The 19275-nt window shown below is 35.2% G+C and overlaps 1 protein-coding gene across 1 annotated transcript; it reads right to left on the bottom strand.

The window, feature by feature from the left end:
• Positions 1-6941: 6941 nt before the first annotated feature.
• On the bottom strand, positions 6942-7967 carry LOC137387950 (glycoprotein 3-alpha-L-fucosyltransferase A-like). Its single transcript, XM_068074466.1, has one exon. The coding sequence runs from the start codon at positions 7965-7967 to the stop codon at positions 6942-6944; it is 1026 nt and encodes a 341-aa protein (XP_067930567.1).
• Between the last annotated feature and the right edge of the window lie 11308 nt (positions 7968-19275).

Raw genomic sequence — 19275 nt, 5'->3', positions numbered from 1 at the left:
TAATTGATGTTAGTTATTTTATCATAGTAGCATTGTAGTGATTATTTAGCACTCCATGTGACTTATGTTGGAAAAATAAAGTCTGGAATATTTGTTTCAATTAGGTATGTTTATTGATGATTTACCAGTATTGTAAGGATAAGGATCAGGTAAGAATAATATCATTCACTATATATATTGTATATACCATTTGCTATATAAAACATTGTTTCCTCACCCAGGTTAACCCATATGGGGGGTAATTTTTGCTCTAACTCGGGTACCAGATACTTGGGAGTTTGAGCAATCGCCTCAAGATCATAGCTGTTCCCAATAGCACAGTTTTCTGCAACTCACCTGAGTTGATTGCTGTCGGTATCTGGGCAAGCCACATTTCATGCGCCTGTGTTATTGCGCCCAGTGCCCCAATGCCTTTAGGAATTACAGTTGTTCTTACATCTCAGCATTTTTCAATCTCTTCTCCAAGAGGGAGATATTTCTCTACCTTTTCTTTTTCTTTGCTGGTTATATTGTAGTCATTGGGTACTGCTATATCTATTATAGTAGCCCTTTTGTTTTCCTTGTCCACCACCACTATATCTGGTTGGTTTGCTAGGACATACTTGTCAGTCCGGATGTACGAGTTCAAGAGGATCTTAGCGCGGTCATTTTCATCGACTTTACCAGGAGCTTCCTACCAGTGTTGTGGTTTATTAAAGCCATACTCATCACATAGACTTCTATATACAACACCTGCAACATGATTGTGCCGCTCAGTGTATGCGATATATATATATATATATATATATATATATATATGTAAGCACCTCTTCATGGTGCTTACCACCAACAAATATCTAAGGTTGGCGATCTTCACCAGACATATATGTGGCTGAACAAAGGAAACCTAACGGCCAATACAGAGTCGCTAATCATGGCAGCCCAGGAGCAAGTGCTCCCAACAAGGCAACTCCAAACGAAAATCTATCACACTAGAGACGATCCTAGATGCAGACTGTGCAAAGATGCACCTGAGACCATCCAACACATCATCAGTGGATGCAGGCAGCTAGCAGGGAACGCATACACTGAGCGGCATAATCATGTCGCAGTCGCAGGTATTGTGTATAGAAGTCTATGTGATGAGTATGGCCTTAATAAACCACAACACTGGTGGGAAGCTCCTGGTAAGGTGAATGAAAATGACCGCGCTAAGATCCTCGGGGACTTCTACATCCAAACTGACAAGCATGTCCTAGCAAACCAACCAGATATAGTGGTGGTAGACAAGGAAAACAAGAGGGCTACTATAATAGATATAGCAGTACCCAATGACTACAATATAGCCAGCAAAGAAAAAGAAAAGGTAGAGAAATATCTCCCTCTTGGAGAAGAAATTGAAAAATGCTGGAATGTAAGAACAACTGTAATCCCAGTAGTCATTGGGGCACTGGGCGCAATAACACCGGCGCATAAAATGTGGCTTGCCCAAATACCAACAACAATCAACTCAGGTGAGTTGCAGAAAAGTGCGCTATTGGGAACAGCTAAGATCTTGAGGCGAGTGCTCAAACTCCCAGGTCTCTGGTAGGAGACCCGAGTTAGAGCAGAATTTACCACCCATACGGGGTATCCGGGGTGAGGAAACAATTTTTTATATATATATATATATATATATATATATATATATATATATATATATATATATATATATATATATATATATATTCCAATGTAGTGTGTTAAAGCTGCCAAATAGTGCTCAATGAGTGATCAGAGCTCAAATATAAAATTTATTCATGTAAAACCTTAGATAAAAAACAACTTCATTACTATTAGTTTCATGTCTGTTACGCAGACAATCATCAGATAAAATTGTTTTGGTCCGACTGAGTTATATATGTAAGAGAGGTGTAATTACCATAATGACTGATAGCTATGTAATTGCATGTCGTAGTGTGTATGTCGGCATGTGGAAGCTAGCTCGTCACGCTTGTTGAGTGAGCTCATTTCTGGTTTTGTGAGGATGATGTACTTTTCTGATATGCACAGGTTACAACGCTTGGTGGCTGGGTCGTATGGCCTTGCGTGTTGGACGATTTTCCATTTAATTGTATACGGTGTGTTCAGGCCTCTTAGCTGCCAGATGTAGTTACAAAGCTCTGTGGCAGATTGCTGGTCCTGGTGTCCTTGTCCTGGTGCCTGGTCCTGGTGCGTGTCCTGGTGTCCTTGTCCTGGTGCCTGGCCACATATCATCTTTCAGGCATGTAACAGACATGAAACTAATAATAATGAAGTTGTTTTTTATCTAAGGTTTTACATGAATAAATTTTATATAAGTATATATATATATATATATATATATATATATATATATATATATATATATATATATATATATATATATATATATATATATATAACAAATAATATTATCCTCACTTGAATAACAACATGGTTGCTGCCTTAACCTGTTTAATGTATATCTTATAAAAGCAAACCTACAAAATTGCCAAAAAATGTGCAAATTATTTCTAAAGAACTAATTTTTGACCTTGACATTTAAGATGTTTTATGCGAAAAGAAAGCTCAAAGAGATATACACCCATAAAATAATGTTACAAAGGAAGGAGTAGCATCTGGTGAGTAGGTCATGCTTTCATTAAAGCACATAAATTATATAATTTTTTATCATATATTTCAATACATCAGAGTCTTGGCTTTCAAATGAGCCTATATTCAATAAACACAAATAATAGAACTATGAAAAACAGAGTGTAAAAAGTATGTCCTGCAATAAAAAAAACACTTGGTTGCGGTTCCAACAATGTGATGTCATTATCATTATTTAGCCTTAGGTCGTCGATCCCCTTCGCTGCCTTTGAGGCTGTTCTTTTCTGTGACAATCAGTGCTGTTAAACCCTGTGTGATTGGTCGCTGTTGCATTGGCTGATACTTACATCTACTGTAATTGGCTTCCATTGAGTTTTAAAAGATTAACGAACTTAGTGAACCTTGCTGAACTTAATGGATTAGTGAACCGAACTTTCTCTCCATTTCCCCCCCCACCCCCCCCCCCCCCCGCACATAATAATAGTATCGTATAGGCAGTATAACTAACTACAACCCACCAATAGTAATTACATACATTGTATATCACTCACTATGTGAACAATTGTTGTCTTTAATACCACCCGCCACAAATGGGCCAATCATAAACATTCGTCAGAGTGATTCCTAAAACATCTTCTGCCTCAAGGTGCTGCTCTTAATGATTCCCGTGCTGCTAAACCTAGAAAGAGCTAATAATAAACTAGGATTCTAGATAATCAACAATGCCCAGGGATTGCGCTAGCCCCCCCCCCCCCCCCCCCCCCCCCCCGACCAATACAAACACATGCTCTAGGTTAATTAATTATATGCTTCAATAAGTATACTGTCCGCTGATAAAGGTAATGAAATCACATCGATTAAATTGTGACCTGCAGTGGCGTGGCCCAGATCCATTGAGTGTAATTGAGCCATTAAACTCAATGGCTCTGCCGTGGCTTTAGGACTATATGTTAATTGCACTTGTGCGGGATTACGCAATGCTTGAAATTAATTAGTCTTAGTCGTGCCCCTCAACATTACAATAAAAAGAGAGGGCTAGTGCATATTATCATCGGGGAAAACATAGTATGCTTGAAATCTGAGTTATTTATCATAGAAATAATCTGTACATGGAGAGCTAATGACCTTGATTCCTTTGTCATTTTCATCGGTTCTCCGGAGTTGTCCTACCTTTGCCTGCCACTAGCGTCATTATCGTAGTTGACAAATATAAGCGGTAAGCAATAAAATAAGCGGTAAGAGCACACAACACTAAATATGAAAGTTATGACGTCACTCAGGTACGTCACGAGGTATAGGCTCGAAAACTGTGACATCACAATTTTCAAGCCTATACCATTGAACATTTCTGTGGTAGAGCTCTGGGAGAATCCTATAAACACCAACCAATGTCTGTCTCACCATGTCAAACAATGGCTCATTTGAAAGCCAAGATATTGAAGAACCTAAATAAGCTGAAACAGTACTGATATAATTGATGTGCTTTAAACGAGTTGATGACTTTGAGTCTGTTGTGAGAAAAGGCTGGTGGTTCCATGCTGAAAACAAACCAGAGTTGTCGCTGCCATACTGTAGCTGGAACTTGCAGAGTAATTTGCTCATAATTAGGACCAAAGATGAGGACATCAGCTTGCTGTGTATAACTGATGTTATTCAAACTGTGTCTGAATACACAGTTTAAACAGATTGACAATCTTCAAAGTTCAACATCTCACTCAACAATAATACAGAGAGTCTATCGTTTACAAAAAATTCTGCTGCTTCACTGTTAAAAACTATTAAATAAGTAGATGAAACAAACAAGCTTAAAAATGTTCCCAGTTAGAAAATGTTGAATTTGAAATGAAATATCGCCCTTACTACTTGAGAGGGCAATACCTTGTTAACTGTTTATAAAATAAGTTTCACAATTTTTAATTTTCACCGATGAGTATGATCCCATCCTCATTTTTATAAAATCACCATTTTATTTGCCCACTATTCACAGAGTCATTGTTAGACAAGTCAATAAGGCCTGGTGACAAAGCTTTATCAACTGAGGGATGGCCAGAAGTAAATATAGGAGTAGCGAGACCTTTAGGAGTGGTATGAGTTACAATCATAGGGCTAACAACATCTCTAGGTACTGGCTGGTTTATTCTCAAAAATGGGCTGACTTCTACAGTTTCATGATCTTTAGCTTTCTTTTGTCAAGGTGAATCAAATTGCATGAGAGACAAGATGTTGAATCTTTAACACTCTTGCAAATTATTTGAGATCTATTCATCCAAGTCTATGGTCTTTCTCTTTATGTATGAAAAGTATTGAGGCACTGTTTCTAAATGCTAAATGAATTGATTGATGATATGCTGCCATAGCCTGAGAAAAAAGTCTACGTAGATATCTACTTTCTGGGTGTTTTCAAAGATGATTCACCCGACTCGGCCAATGAATAGTTGGTGTGTTAAAACATCATATCAGTATCAGTTCTGAAAGAAAGTAAATTAAATAGAGTACAGTCATACTCCGACATGTGAGTGTTCCAACATCCAAGAAATTTGAGATACGAAAAAAATTCAAAGCATACATCTGTTTTGACATGGGAGACAAGTTTGCGTTACGAGCGTACGAGATGACTTTCGACGTGGCCGCTATGTGATTTAGTATGAAAGAGTCTGCTCACAAGAGCAGCAGGGCTTAATCTTTCTTGTTAGATTAAATAGAAAAAGTTTTAAAAAGGTCAGCTAAAAATGAACATGAAAAAGAGTCAAACAGCAAGGCAAAAAGAACCAAACCGGAAAAACAAAAGTAAAAAGCTGAAAAGGAAAATCAAGTTGGAATTAGGTTTGGTGTAAAGTAAAAGTAAAACTTATTTTCAAGTGTGTGTATAATAAGCTAAGTTCATTTAAATTAAGTTTAATGCTTACGTTGCGTAGTGTCATAAAAGTGTAGCATATTGAACTTGATGCCACCTCTTTCATCGCCATTAGCTGCTACTGTCTGTCTCAAAAGTAAGAACTCCATACAATACTGTACATAGTAATGTTACATTTGATTGCAGAACATAACCATTAGATAGGTATTAAAACTACTAAACTAAAAACAATTTTTTTAAATTTCTAGCAAATAAAAACACACTTTCTATTGTGATATCCTGATTCGAGGTGTTTTTTCAAAAGAAGTGAACAAATTAATTCGTGTTTAGATGTTTTACATAAGAAAATTTGATTATAAACATGAGAAAACAAACATACGAAATTAGTCCTTGAACTCATTAGGCTCGTATGTTGAGGTGTGACTGTGCAATCATTATGTTCCATAAGAATCATTGGGTGAAATTTGTGAGGCATGTCGGAACAGCTGGAAACATATTACTAGATACTATCAACCAGATCAATGACACAGTAATAGTATATTAGCATTTTGCATAATTAAAAGTGACAATGCTCTTTTACGCCAGCATTATCAGGGCTGTATCACTCAAGTAATTATGCAAGCATATAAAAAATGATATAATCAACTCATACACATTATGAGACATTTTGGGTGCTAAGCTTTTCTTTTGTTACTGAATAGTCATAGTTTATGGACAAAAGCTTCTAATACCAAATTTGTAAAAATTATCCATCAATAGAACCAATCTTGTAAAAATTTACCCAAAAATCTGCGAGTATTTCAAAGTATTAACATAAATTGCGTAGTCAATGGCAAGAACGATTTGGCAAGGCAAATAAAGAGTATTACAGCGATAATGGACTTTTTAGAAAGAGGATTCATTCTCTACAATTCCAATACGCTCTAATAGCTACTTTGAAAACAACTCTTTAAATGTGTATCTATGTAGGCCTAAGGCATTCTGTCAATAGGGACGCTACACGCAGCCTATAAATGTTTCAGAATAGGTATGTGTTGATAGCATTGATTTTTTTGACCTTTCAGTACAACAATAATAATGTTATCATGCTATTCATTCTCAAACATGTCATTACAAGCTTCTGTGAGTTCATGTTTGAAGTTGCTAAAAATATACTCTTGCCATTACATGTTTGGACATTACAGTTGCTAATGACATCCATAGAAACCGGAAAAAGAAAATTAAAAAGCTGAAAAATAAAAACCAAGTTAGCATTAGGCTTAGTATAAAGAAAGATAAAAGTTGCCACTGCCTTAGCATGCTTTACATGTTTTAAACGTACAACATACACAAACAAACATACAACATACACAAACAAACGTACAACATACACAAACAAACATACAACATGCACAAACAAAGGTACAAAATTGATGAACGCGATAAAACCTAAAAGACTATTCAAAGAGATATACACATAAAATAATATTACTATCATAAATGGATGCTGAATAAGTCACACACTCTTGTTTGCCAAGTTCCTACAGTTGCTCTGATCATTCCACTCATCTGCAAAGAGGTGACTCTGGGCAGTTTGAAGTGACTCAAGATGATTGATACTTTTACAAAGACTACAAACAGACTTTTTGTTGGTTTCTCTAGTTACTGTGTAGTTGTGGCGCCACTCATGGTACCTGTTATAGGCAGCATCATCATTCATTAGATGTTGGAGGTATTTCCCTAAAGCCTCCATTGATGAGAAGTTGTAGGCATGAATAAATGAATTAGGAGGTGCAACATCAGTATACTCTTCAATTGATAAACCACCGAGAGCTACAGGAACAAAATAACCTTTGTTTTCTAAAGTCTTCCAAAACTTTTCTGTTATATAATCTTTGCATAAAGAGTTCTCAAACGCTAAGTGAAACCGGTATTGGGAGTGCACCTTCACTTCACATGTAATATCACCTTTTCTTGGACATGGCTGTTGATTAGTGCAGCTTCCGAATATGTCTCCATTTACATATATTAAAAGATGTCTCATAGCCTCTAGTCTGTTATACTGATGAGAGTCACAGTTGGAGACGTAAGCATACGCCCCTTTTGTCTTATGTTTAGCGTAGTCAACAACATCCTTCGAAGTACTCTCAGCTTTTTGTTTCATAAAGCCATAAGGAAAGTGGGCCGGAATAGAATCTCGTGAGTAGGTCATGCTTCCATTAAATGAGTTGATGACTTTGTTGAATCTATTGTGAGAGAAGGCTGGTGATTCCATGCTGAAAACAAACCAGAGTTGTCGCTGACGTACTGTAGCTGGAACTTGTAGCGTTATCTGCTCATAATTAGGACCAAAGATGAGGACATCAGCTTGCTGAGCATAGCTGATGTTATTCAAAGTGTGTCTGAATACGCAGTTTGAATATTGACAATCTTCAAAGTTCAACTTCTTGCTCAACGATCGTCCACTCTGATCTATGCTCAGTATTAGCTTCATCTGCTTTGCCCTGACTATTTCCTCAGAGTTCTTCGACTGTGTTTCCATTGTACTCCTCTGGCTCATGACTTCAGTTGTACTCGGTGTACAGAATATTTCACTTTCTTTTTGCTGATGGTTCTTTACTAAATCCTTATACATGTAGTTGTTAGTATGTCTATGTAATACAACAGCAAGGCAAATGAAGAGTATTACAGCGAAACAGAATTTTTTCAACAGCTGATCCATTGTAGACAACTCCCATACAGTTTTCCCTGTGAAAGCAATTCTTCAAATCTTTGCTATGATAAAAGCACTTCGTCTACCTGTCGATCGGTTTATCTCTCTGTCCGAAACTATGGTTCGAGGTTATGATGAAACATTGTACTAGATTCAAACTTACAACTATCTTATCCGTATTATCTATCCTGACACATCAACACCTGAGCTAAGGAACCGCCTTCCGTCATTAAAGAATAATTATGTAGATAGTTATTTGCTGTGCATCATAAGCACACCAGATGAATTCTCTTGGGACATTACACTAAGAAGGTACTAGTGCTTATCTATACAAGGAATTGGGTCATGACACACACTACATGCTGCCTATCAGCAGCCTGATTGATAGCCAACATAGCACGCTGTCACTGGCTACTTTGCTTACATTTTAGTTTCTTTTATATATAATGGATTTATCAGATAAATTTATACAGTCAATGTTTGTTGTGAAAAGTCAAACCTTAAAATTTTGTTAGCCGATTTTAGGTTTGTCACGCGAGCCAAAATTTAGGAGATGTTGTTTCAGGGAAGCTTGTCATTGTGGAAGCGTATCATTTGCTTATTCTACCTAGAGTGAAACTGATAAAAAGATGAACAATTGCAACATCCGGCGATTATTAAAGTTTAAATTAAAAATAAAATTTAAGGAATTTATTTGGTCTTTTGCAAATACAAGTAGATCATTTTAGTCCGTCACGACAATAGGAGTACATCACTGTCATTGTTGTTCGGGTTATTTTTTAAAATGACCTTTACCTCTAAATTTCAGAAAATGCTTTCTTCAGCTACCTCTACCTTCATTGGCCATGGCTACTTATCACCAAGATGAGAAAGCTAAATAATACCTTTATTTTATATAAAACAACAATTCTTTTTTTATCTTATGAAGTATACACAAATATTCAGTATTTAAAACTTATTAATTTTTATAACTTTTCAAGTTTTTTCAGTTCTTCTAAGTAGAATTACTTGTAATTTAAGTCAACCTATGAATCAATTGATACGTTAGCTCAATCAAATAAGATATTAAACTTGTATTCAAAGTTTCAACTGTATCTGTATGCAGTATTGACAGAGTCAAATCCATTAAATGTATGTAACTACCTCCACAGTAATAGAAATTACAGATGTAAATAACATAAACATCTACAACACTGCTTTTAGATTGATTTTTTAATAAACATTATCTTATTTCTGTTTACTTTTTTATATGTTGTGTTTGATTCATGTTACACATATATTTATTAGTACAGGTTGTAGTCTTGTATAAAAGTGAACACCATTTATTAGTGAGTGACTCAAACACTGTTACATATTATACATACTTATGAAGTGATATTTTATATTAGACAGACTTGGACTCAATCGAACACCATCTTGTGTTATAGAGCAGTAAGTACATAAGTACACAGTTAGAGTACTAATCCTACACACTTTGGCTTTAAGGAAAATAGTTTCCTCAGAGTAACATTGATAAACAGTTAACCATCTGTTACATTTAGTGATTCAGTTATCATTAAGTTTAGAATTGAGTAGACCTGATTTTATCATCAAGTTAAATCAAAGCTTTTAGCTTGCATCTTACCTGTGTTTTCCTACGTAATTTTAAGTTTGTTTATTCAAGCCTTTGCTTTTAATAATTTAGAGTTGATATTTGAGTTATTAATTATAAATTGAATTAGTTTGGACTTCACCGGGTTTATGTTAGAAAAAGTTATGTAAGTTTTTATTCTCATCATTTCTATCTTCACACAGATGCAGATAATCGTGCCTTTTTATGTAGCTATAAGAAAGTATTAATAGAAACCTTTTGTGTTGATTTTTAATATTTGAATAATTAAGTTTAAAATAAATAACTTGTTTATTTTACATTTCTATGGTTATGCAAAGTTTTAAAATGCATTTGTTTGAATACTACATGTATCTGTAATTGTTAGATATTCATACTTCAGAGAAAATGAAATGATATACAGCGAGTAATTCAAGGCCATCTCATTGAATTATTTGCTTTGACGCTGAACAGTTTTAGCATGTTAAGTACATATCAAAACAAGTTAACTATGTATGAAGAGATTTGACAGTACCTACGTACATAACTACTTACTTACCTACTAATATATATGCCTAGAGCATGGTATGACTAGTTCACTGAGTGCCAGCGTCAGTTGTTTATAAAAGAATAAAATAATTAGCTTCAAACATAAAATCAGAACACTTTTTTGCTTATTCTGTTCCTAAATACTTTTAGGTAAAATCGTAAAGCTCTGATTGCAGATTTGAAATGAATCAATTAACTTTTGTTTATTCAGCCTTGCTGGTAACCAGTTCTGCAATAAGTATATTGGTTAAAAGTATGGCACAACCTTGGCAGCAACCAGTATTGACCGATTAGTAAACAAGGAGAGATACGGCAAGACGAGGCTTGTCTCGACTGTCGGCAGCGGTGAAGTAAAAAAATTCTGCTGCCATAGCCAAGGAGGCAACCTGAAATGGTTTTACAGAGAGGTACTCAGTTTGCTGTCTATTGATACATTGCTCATAGTACCTAGTTTTAAATGCGTAAAACTAGCTGGTAGATACTGTAAAAATATTAACTCACTTTAGGACACTTGCAACAGGCTGTCACTTCTTTCTTTCATGTTTGACCACCGGTCTTAACCGCGTTGCATACGTTATCCCACGACCAAACACGAGCAAAGCAATTATTTGGCACATTTATGATAAATGCATATGTGCACACAACTCTCGAAAAATTATCCGTTAACGGCCGTGACCAAACCCTTGTACCGAAATCTCATCAACAAATTTAACTATTTTTGTGTAGAGTCGTTTAAGTATAATAATGATACAAAACACATATAAACCTATTTAAATATGTTACCAAGTCTTTGAAAAGTTTCTGCAAGATCCTAAAACTAACCCATCTGATTGGATTATACATAAATAGACAGATTAAGTTGGCCTAAAATCAAAATAAAAACTTGACAAGCTTTTTTTAATCAAAATTAAGGCCGGCCAACGAAACGCCGATAAGGCTGTGCGACAGAGAGTAGAACCATTAAGTCGTGCGCATTTCACGAGAAAAAACGTGCACATTTTACCAGTCTATGACATTGTCCAATTGCCGAAGGTTTCTGTAATTAACGTACAAGTACTGAAAAGTAATCTTTTTTTTTTGCTGATTCTACTGGACTCTAAAATTTTGAACACTTATAATCAGTACTTTGGTATTCCAACTGATGTCCAAAGCAGTGAAAGTAAAAGAAATGACGATGATATTTTTCTAATGATTCTTTTTCTATTTAAACGATTTCTAACAATACAGTATATAACTAACGTAGAAGTACTGAAAAGTAATCGCTTCTTTTTGCCGGTTCTACCAGACTCTGAAATTTTGGACACTTATAATGAGTACTTTGGTATTCCAACTGATGTCCAAAGCAGTGAAAGTAAATGACGATGATATTTTTCTAACGATTCTTATAAGATTATTACAATATTTAAATGTAAGAATAATTATTCGATTTTATAAGATTTAATTATAAGAATAATCATTCGAATTTACAAGATCGATGTGTGTAGTGACCGATGGTGTGCAATATGTTAGGGTTATTATTTTTCTAAAGATTTTGTTGATGGTACTACTGCCAAGCCATTTTTAATATCTGCAAAATTAAGTGATAGGTCTACATTTTCTTATAAATATACATCTATTTCTATGACAACCAGCAGAAATCTGTTTAGATATTTAAATTCAACATAATCTTTTAGATATAAATACAGAAATTTAGATAATTATCACAACTTCTTGCTATTGGTTGCTATGGCCAATGATATACAGCCTCCCAGCTATATATATATGTCTATATGTCTATATATATATATTCTCAAAGTCTGTGTGTCCGTGTGTCAGAAATCCGGCTGTAGATCTTAAAATCTTGAAACAAATATTCCGTCCCGAAAAGGATTTGATCTAGGACCAAGGCGTTCACAAGTCTTACGCCTAGCCCACTGGACTATAGAAATCGAATTGCTAGCCTGCCAATATAGGGCATTATATCAGAGCAATACCTAACTGCTTTACGTATGACGCGGGTCATAGCATAGCGTCACGAGAAGCTGCTCGCTCACATTATTAAACTGCCTAATAGCAAAACTCTCACTACTTCTCATTGTTTATAAGACAAAAAGCTTTTCTCATGATATGTTGTTTGAAAGTTAGAATGGCAAATGTTGTAATATGTTAAATACAAATCAATTTTCTGTCCAAATACTCTTCTATTACAGGGCAACACCGGGTGGCACAGTTAGTGTTTATATATATATATATATATATATATAATTCTATATATATATATAGAATTATATATATATATAATTCTATATATATATATATAATTCTATATATATATATATATATGTGGAGTGTACAAATTAAGCGAGGCATCTATCAAGATGACTCCTTATCACCGCTGCTCTTCTGCATATGCCTAAACCCTCTAAGCAATATGCTGGAAAAGACTCACTATGGGTACCAGTTTAAGAGTGACACTAAAATAAACCACCTCTTTTACATGGATGACATCAAGCTGTACTCTAACAAAGAAAGGGACATTGATTCGCTAATACACCTCACCCAGGTATACAGCAAGGACATCGGAATGACCTTCGGTATTGAGAAATGTGGAAGGCTAATTCTTAAGAAAAACCATTCTATGCTCACAGATGGCCTAAGAATGCCAACTGGTACCATCAAAGATATAGAGGAAGAGTACAAGTACTTGGGGATTATGCAAAGCAACATCAACCACGAAGCCGAGGTACGTCACAAAGCCATTACTGAATACAAGAAGCGCCTTTGGCAGGTCCTACGGAGCCAGCTCAATGCCAAGAACCAATTCATGGCAATAAATACCTATGCACTGCCAGTAATAAGATATCCAGCAGGCATAATAAAGTGGACTGAGGAAGCCATCAAGGAAATAGATATAGCAACTCGTAAACTGCTGACCATGCATGGAGCGCTCCACCAAAAATCTGATACTACTAGATTGTATCTCGATAGGAAAGATGGCGGTAGGGGACTCAAAAGTGTACAGCAGACAGTGAAGAAGGAAGAGCAAAGCATCAAAGCCCATGCAGCCTCCATGGCCACTTCAGATAAGTTGCTAGCTGAATTTCAATCGGCGGCTCTTACAATGGACCTTCGCCCTGATGATGAGGAAATTGACTGGCACACGAAACCTCTTCATGGTGCTTACCCCCAACAAATATCTAAGGTTGGCGATCTTCACCAGGCATATATGTGGCTGAACAAAGGAAACCTAACGGCCAATACAGAGCCGCTAATCATGGCAGCCCAGGAGCAAGTGCTCCCAACAAGGCAACTCCAAACGAAAATCTATCACACTAGAGACGATTCTAGATGCAGATTGTGCAAAGATGCACCTGAGACCATCCAACACATCATCAGTGGATGCAAGCAGCTAGCAGGGAACGCATACACTGAGCGGCATAATCATGTCGCAAGTGTTGTGTATAGAAGTCTATGTGATGAGTATGGCCTTAATAAACCACAACACTGGTGAGAAGCTCCTGGTAAGGTCAATGAAAATGACCAGGCTAAGATCCTCTGGGACTTCTACATCCAAACTGACAAGCATGTCCTGGCAAACCAACCAGATATAGTGGTGGTAGACAAGGAGAACAAAAGGGCTACTATAATAGATATAGCAGTACCCAATGACTACAATATAGCCAGCAAAAAAAAAGAAAAGGTGGAAAAATATCTCCCACTTGGAGAAGAAATTGAAAAATGCTGGAATGTAAGAACAACTGTAATCCCAGTAGTCATTGGGGCACTGGGCGCAATAACACCGGCGCATAAAATGTGGCTTGCCCAAATACCAAGAGCAATCAACTCAGGTGAGTTGCAGAAAAGTGCGCTATTGGGAACAGCTAAAATCTTGAGGCGAGTGCTCAAACACCAAGGTCTCTGGTAGGAGACCCGAGTTAGAGCAGAATTTACCACCCATACGGGGTATCCGGGGTGAGGAAACAATTTTATATATATATATATGTATATATATATATGTCGGTGATACATATATATATATATATATATATATATATATAGTACACAACAGCTTGCCATTTTACTTCTAATATTGAATTTCTCCTATTGCAGGGAAAGATATAAACATGTAATCTTTTTTTTTCATTATTGCTGTTTGTTGTACATAATAACACCCAGTACATTACAGCTACTATTGCAGCTACCATTGAAGTTCTCCTATTGCACTGCAGTGTCATTTGACTGCTAATGTTGCATTTCTTCACCGGCAGTACCTTTTCTTTTTCCATTATCACTTTGATCATGGGCTTTATAACAGGGGAATTTCTAGTTATTATATTTCTGGCGATTAGGTTGACAAGCTAGAGTTTAAAGCATAACACTATTTATTCTCAATGTATTCAAGCATGCTGATGATTTTAGAATATTGCCAATAAATAGCTCATTGTTTTTTATCTTAAATACTGGGTGAAAAGTGGATATCTTGACGATTATTTATCTAGTCTATTTACATTTTGTAGTTGTTTTTTCTTGAGATCAATAGCATTTTGTGGGACAGTTTAAGCTCTTTTACTCCTCCCCTCTTTTTTGTGTTATTTATTGTTTTTACCAAGTCTTTCAGCGATAACAGAGATTCCCTGCCTAGTCACATGTTCAAGATTTACCAAGCAATGAGAATTCTTCTTTTTGGTAGTTACTTTCTTTTTGCCAGGTTCAATGACTTATTAATTTTGTAACCAATACCTCAAATCAAATGCATACAACTGTTGAAATTACGAGAGAAGTTTTAATGGCTTTAGAATCTTTGTGAATTTTTATATATTTGCATCATTAATTTATAGTATTATTAATAGTAATAGTAGTAGTAATATTAGCATTAGTAATCATGTGTAAGGTGTAGGCCCCAAAACTATATTCCATAAAACCGGTTGAATTTAGAAAAATGTAGAATACAGGTCAATCATTGTTTTAGTGTCAAAGTATCTTCTGACATGCTGCATCTTCAAAAGTACACATTGTAACATACCGGTTGACTCTGTAATATGTCTTTGAAATGATTTGTTTTTATCAATCATTATTCCTTAAAGCTGTGTATGACCTTCTACAACAACTGGCATTTGGTTAGGGAAAACTAAATCAAGTGAATTAAGCAAATGTTTTTGAGATTTTTTGAAAATTCACAAGTAATGGTTTACGGTATTTAAGACAAGATAACCTGTTAAATACCATTTTGCAATTGCCTTTAACTCTATTTGTAAAATGTGAAAATCAGTAGCAAAAACAGTTGTATCATCAGCAAAAAGTATGTAAGCTAGTGATAGAGCACAACTCAGAACTCATAAATCATTAATAAATGTAATGAATAACAGTGGGCCCATGATACAACCTTCTAGAACACCAGTTTTACATGTTTTAGGATGAAGATCTGTTATAATTTTTTACAAATTGTGAACAATAAGTTAAATTTATTATCACTTTATTAAGCTTGTGATTAAAGCGCCAGCATCATTAAAAAAGTTGTAAAATTTAAATTTGTTAATTAGAAGGATGTGGTCAATCATATCAAAGGCTCTGGCGAAATTTAAAAATGAGCCATAGGTAAGTTGTGCCAGTATCAAAATTATCGCGTAGTTTTTTGAGCACTTTACTAACAGCTTCTTTCGAATTGTTTTTTCATGAAATCCAAACCGGTTATCAACAAGCAATTTTGAGTTTTACATCTACGTACGCATTTTTTTTACTAAAACTTTATCAATTTTGATAAAACTGGTAGTATTAAAATAAGCCTGTAGGTATTGGGAGTTGCTTTGCTATTTTCTTTTGTAACTTTTCCTCGTACTCAGTGTTTCCTATGTCTATGGTTGTAGAAACCAGATGAAAACTTGTAAAATCTTGTTTCTGAATTCTATTTAAAAATTTCAATTTGTCATTTACATTTCATTTACATTTTTTATACTTGTCATGATAAAATTTTGATTTTGGTTGCAAAATTTCCATGGTATAACATAATTTGGGGGGTGTTTATTATATATATATATTGCGTGTTCATAAATAATGATGGGACATTTGGAGTTATTTGGTGCCAACTACACATGCACATTTGCTACCATTATAAAATTCTTTAAATTATTTGATGCAGTATTTTCTGGGCTTTCAGATAATACAAACTTTACTGCTTTCAAAATAGCAGTTCCAAAGCTATGAAGTACAACATGCGTAAATGATGGGACATCACAGATGTTCCATCATTTATGATTAGATAAAACAAATGCCGATTTATGATGTTTAGATAAAACCTGTGTATATAAAGACTCACATTTGCAGCGCCTGTGTAGTTTACTTCTTTTTGAAATTTATACAAATTAAAGTTCATTTTTTAAAAGAAGTTTTGTGAGTTAGCCTAGAGCTTAAAGCTGTTTGTGTTTGTGCAGTTAAATCTGTTACAATTTTAAAGAAAACATTAACACCTTGGCCAACACCGCCATTATTGTAGATTCTATTCCAAGTACAATTTAAAAGCTTTTACTAGAGAGATGTGTAATCAAATTTTAAGTTTTTGTTAAAAATTGTTGGTTCATCTTTCAACTTCATTATTCATTCAACTTGTAACATCAAGTTGAACCTAAAAATTTAAATGGTGTAATTACAGCAAGATTTATGCAAGTACAAATCTTTAACTTGTGCAAGATTCTTGTAAAAGTACCAATCGGACTCTTGTAAAAGATTTATCTATTGTACAGGAAACTTTTTTTTTCATGGGTTTTGTGATAATATGATTAAAGACATTTATTTCTGTTTTGTGCTAATCTGGTTAAATATAAGAGTGTGTGGCAAAAACAAAAATAATTTAGTGTTTCGTGCTTTAAAAAATAGTTTTCTAAATAATTAGACAATTAAGATCTATGTTGATGTCACCCACAATTGTTGCAATGGATAGTAAATTCACAAGCTAAGGTTTAAGGCTATCAAGAAAAACAGGCAGATTACCTGGTTGGAAATGGTAAACAACCAACACTGAGAGTGACGCAAAATCAAAGGAAACCAATGCCACCATTCTCCACCCAGTCTCAAATTTATCAAGTACATAGGCTCAGATCTATCCACCTTGTCCAGTAGTTCTGGAACATCAAAGCAGCTCATATATTTCTATGCCAAACTGATTTAACAAAGTAATTTGTTTAAACCAAGTTTTGCTTAATACTATACATAAGAATTCAACATCTGGAAATGCCAAAAAAATTGTTCTAATTGATCAACTTTGTTTAAAAAAATACAAATATTTAAATGCAAAATGTCAAAATAATGCTTATGTAAAAGTTTGGGCCGAACTACAACGCCCCTTTATGACAAGAATGTTTCTTTATTTTGCTCCAGTTTACAGAAAATTTCCAGACACACGTGAATGCTAATGCTTGCTTTCGGTTACAGATCGCTGTCAAAACCATTCTACATTCAACACAACCAACTTTCAAACAGTGTATATTACACAGCAGCTTGCTATTTTACTTCTTATATTGCATTTCTCCTATTGCAGGGGAGAGATATAAACATACGGTCAAACATGAACAACTCGCCCTCGGATAGCTCGAACACATGGTTAAATCGAACGGTTTTGTTTGGTCAGTTCCTACGATAAATTACTTCAGATAACTCGACCTCAACTCTGTTAACTCTAACTGTTTTTGCCCAACGGCTACCGAGACGGTTCTTCTTATCGCTTTAGAATATCACTTTATTCCAAGCCATCGAGATAAGCCTTAACTTTTAGTAGTTCGCTGGCCTCGTTATTACCATCATTGGCAAAACATTTTTGTCAACGAATTTTCTAAAGGTTTGGTGAAATTTGATCTTTACCAAATAGACGCTTAGCGATGGTCCTTTAAAGGCAAAGAAAAGCGGGGTAACCTTCACATAAACTTCAAGAAAAATGGGCAAAATTGATCTTGGTTAAAAAATGTATTTTCTCCTGAGCGTTTCAACTGCGATCAAGTTTTGCCAATTATAATCTGAAAACCTCCTAGGGTCACATCACATAAAACAACAAACAAATTTCAAGTGATAAGAAAATCTCTATACTTTCTGATAAAAACTTTTTGAACTTTACATTAGAAGCAGTTAATTTGAAACAAGCCATTCATCCTTTTGAGTTATATTATAGTTTGTATATGTTAGGGGTGCCCAAATACTCTTGCTGGAGGGCCAAACAGGTAACCAGGCCTTATCAGGAGGGCCAGGCATGAATAAAGCTGTATATATGTAAATGTATGTGAATGTGTATTTTAAGTAATGAGTAAGTAAACATATATACATGAACATAAACATGAAAGTAACAAGGTGTAACATAACAACATATGTAGGTTTATTCTCAACAAAATCTACTGTGCAGAAGAAGTATCTGTAATGTTAATGAGACACATGGAAGCGAGTTTGCTTTGCAGCTACGGCTGCAATATCTGGTTTACCTTTGGTTACTGCTACGGCTAAGAGCTGTTGAGTATGTTCCTCTGTCAGTACACTCCGATACCTACATTTTTTTTTTATAAATGTCAGCTTTGAAAACATTGATTCGCACAAGTAGGTTGTACCAAAGAAAGTAAGTAAGTGCACGGCCATATTGCATAGCATAGGATACTTCTCCTGTACAGCAGGTTGCGTTCAGAACCCTACAATACTGTAGTTTGCCAAGCAAATTGAGCTTTAGCCAGTATATCTGCCTTTAAATCACACAGCTCTAATTCTGCCAACCTTGTCTGAACATGAGGAAAGTTATTAACTTGGGCTTTCCAAAACTGATGCGCCTGAATTGGGCATGCAACAAGCTCAATAATGCCATTGATACTATCGAAGGCAGCAAAACAAGGCTCTATCTCTGAATAAACATCAAAGAGAAAACCGCTTAGTTTATGTCCTCGTAAAAGCAATAGAGTTTGTCTTTAAAAATGTTACTGCCTGCCAGAGCTTTACAAAATTACGACTTTCACTCTGCAACTTCGAATTTAGGTCATTCAGATGAGCCAAAATATC

Source organism: Watersipora subatra, chromosome 2, assembly GCF_963576615.1.
Source record: "Watersipora subatra chromosome 2, tzWatSuba1.1, whole genome shotgun sequence".
In the NCBI taxonomy this organism is placed as follows: Eukaryota; Metazoa; Bryozoa; class Gymnolaemata; order Cheilostomatida; family Watersiporidae; genus Watersipora; species Watersipora subatra.
The sequence above is the reverse complement of the archived record's forward strand: the minus strand, read 5'-3'. Positions and strand labels throughout refer to the sequence as shown.

Coding starts and splice junctions, on each gene's coding strand:
- LOC137387950 (XM_068074466.1), bottom strand. CDS start 7,967: ATGGAAACACAGTCGAAGAACTCTGAGGAAATAGTCAGGGCAAAGCAG.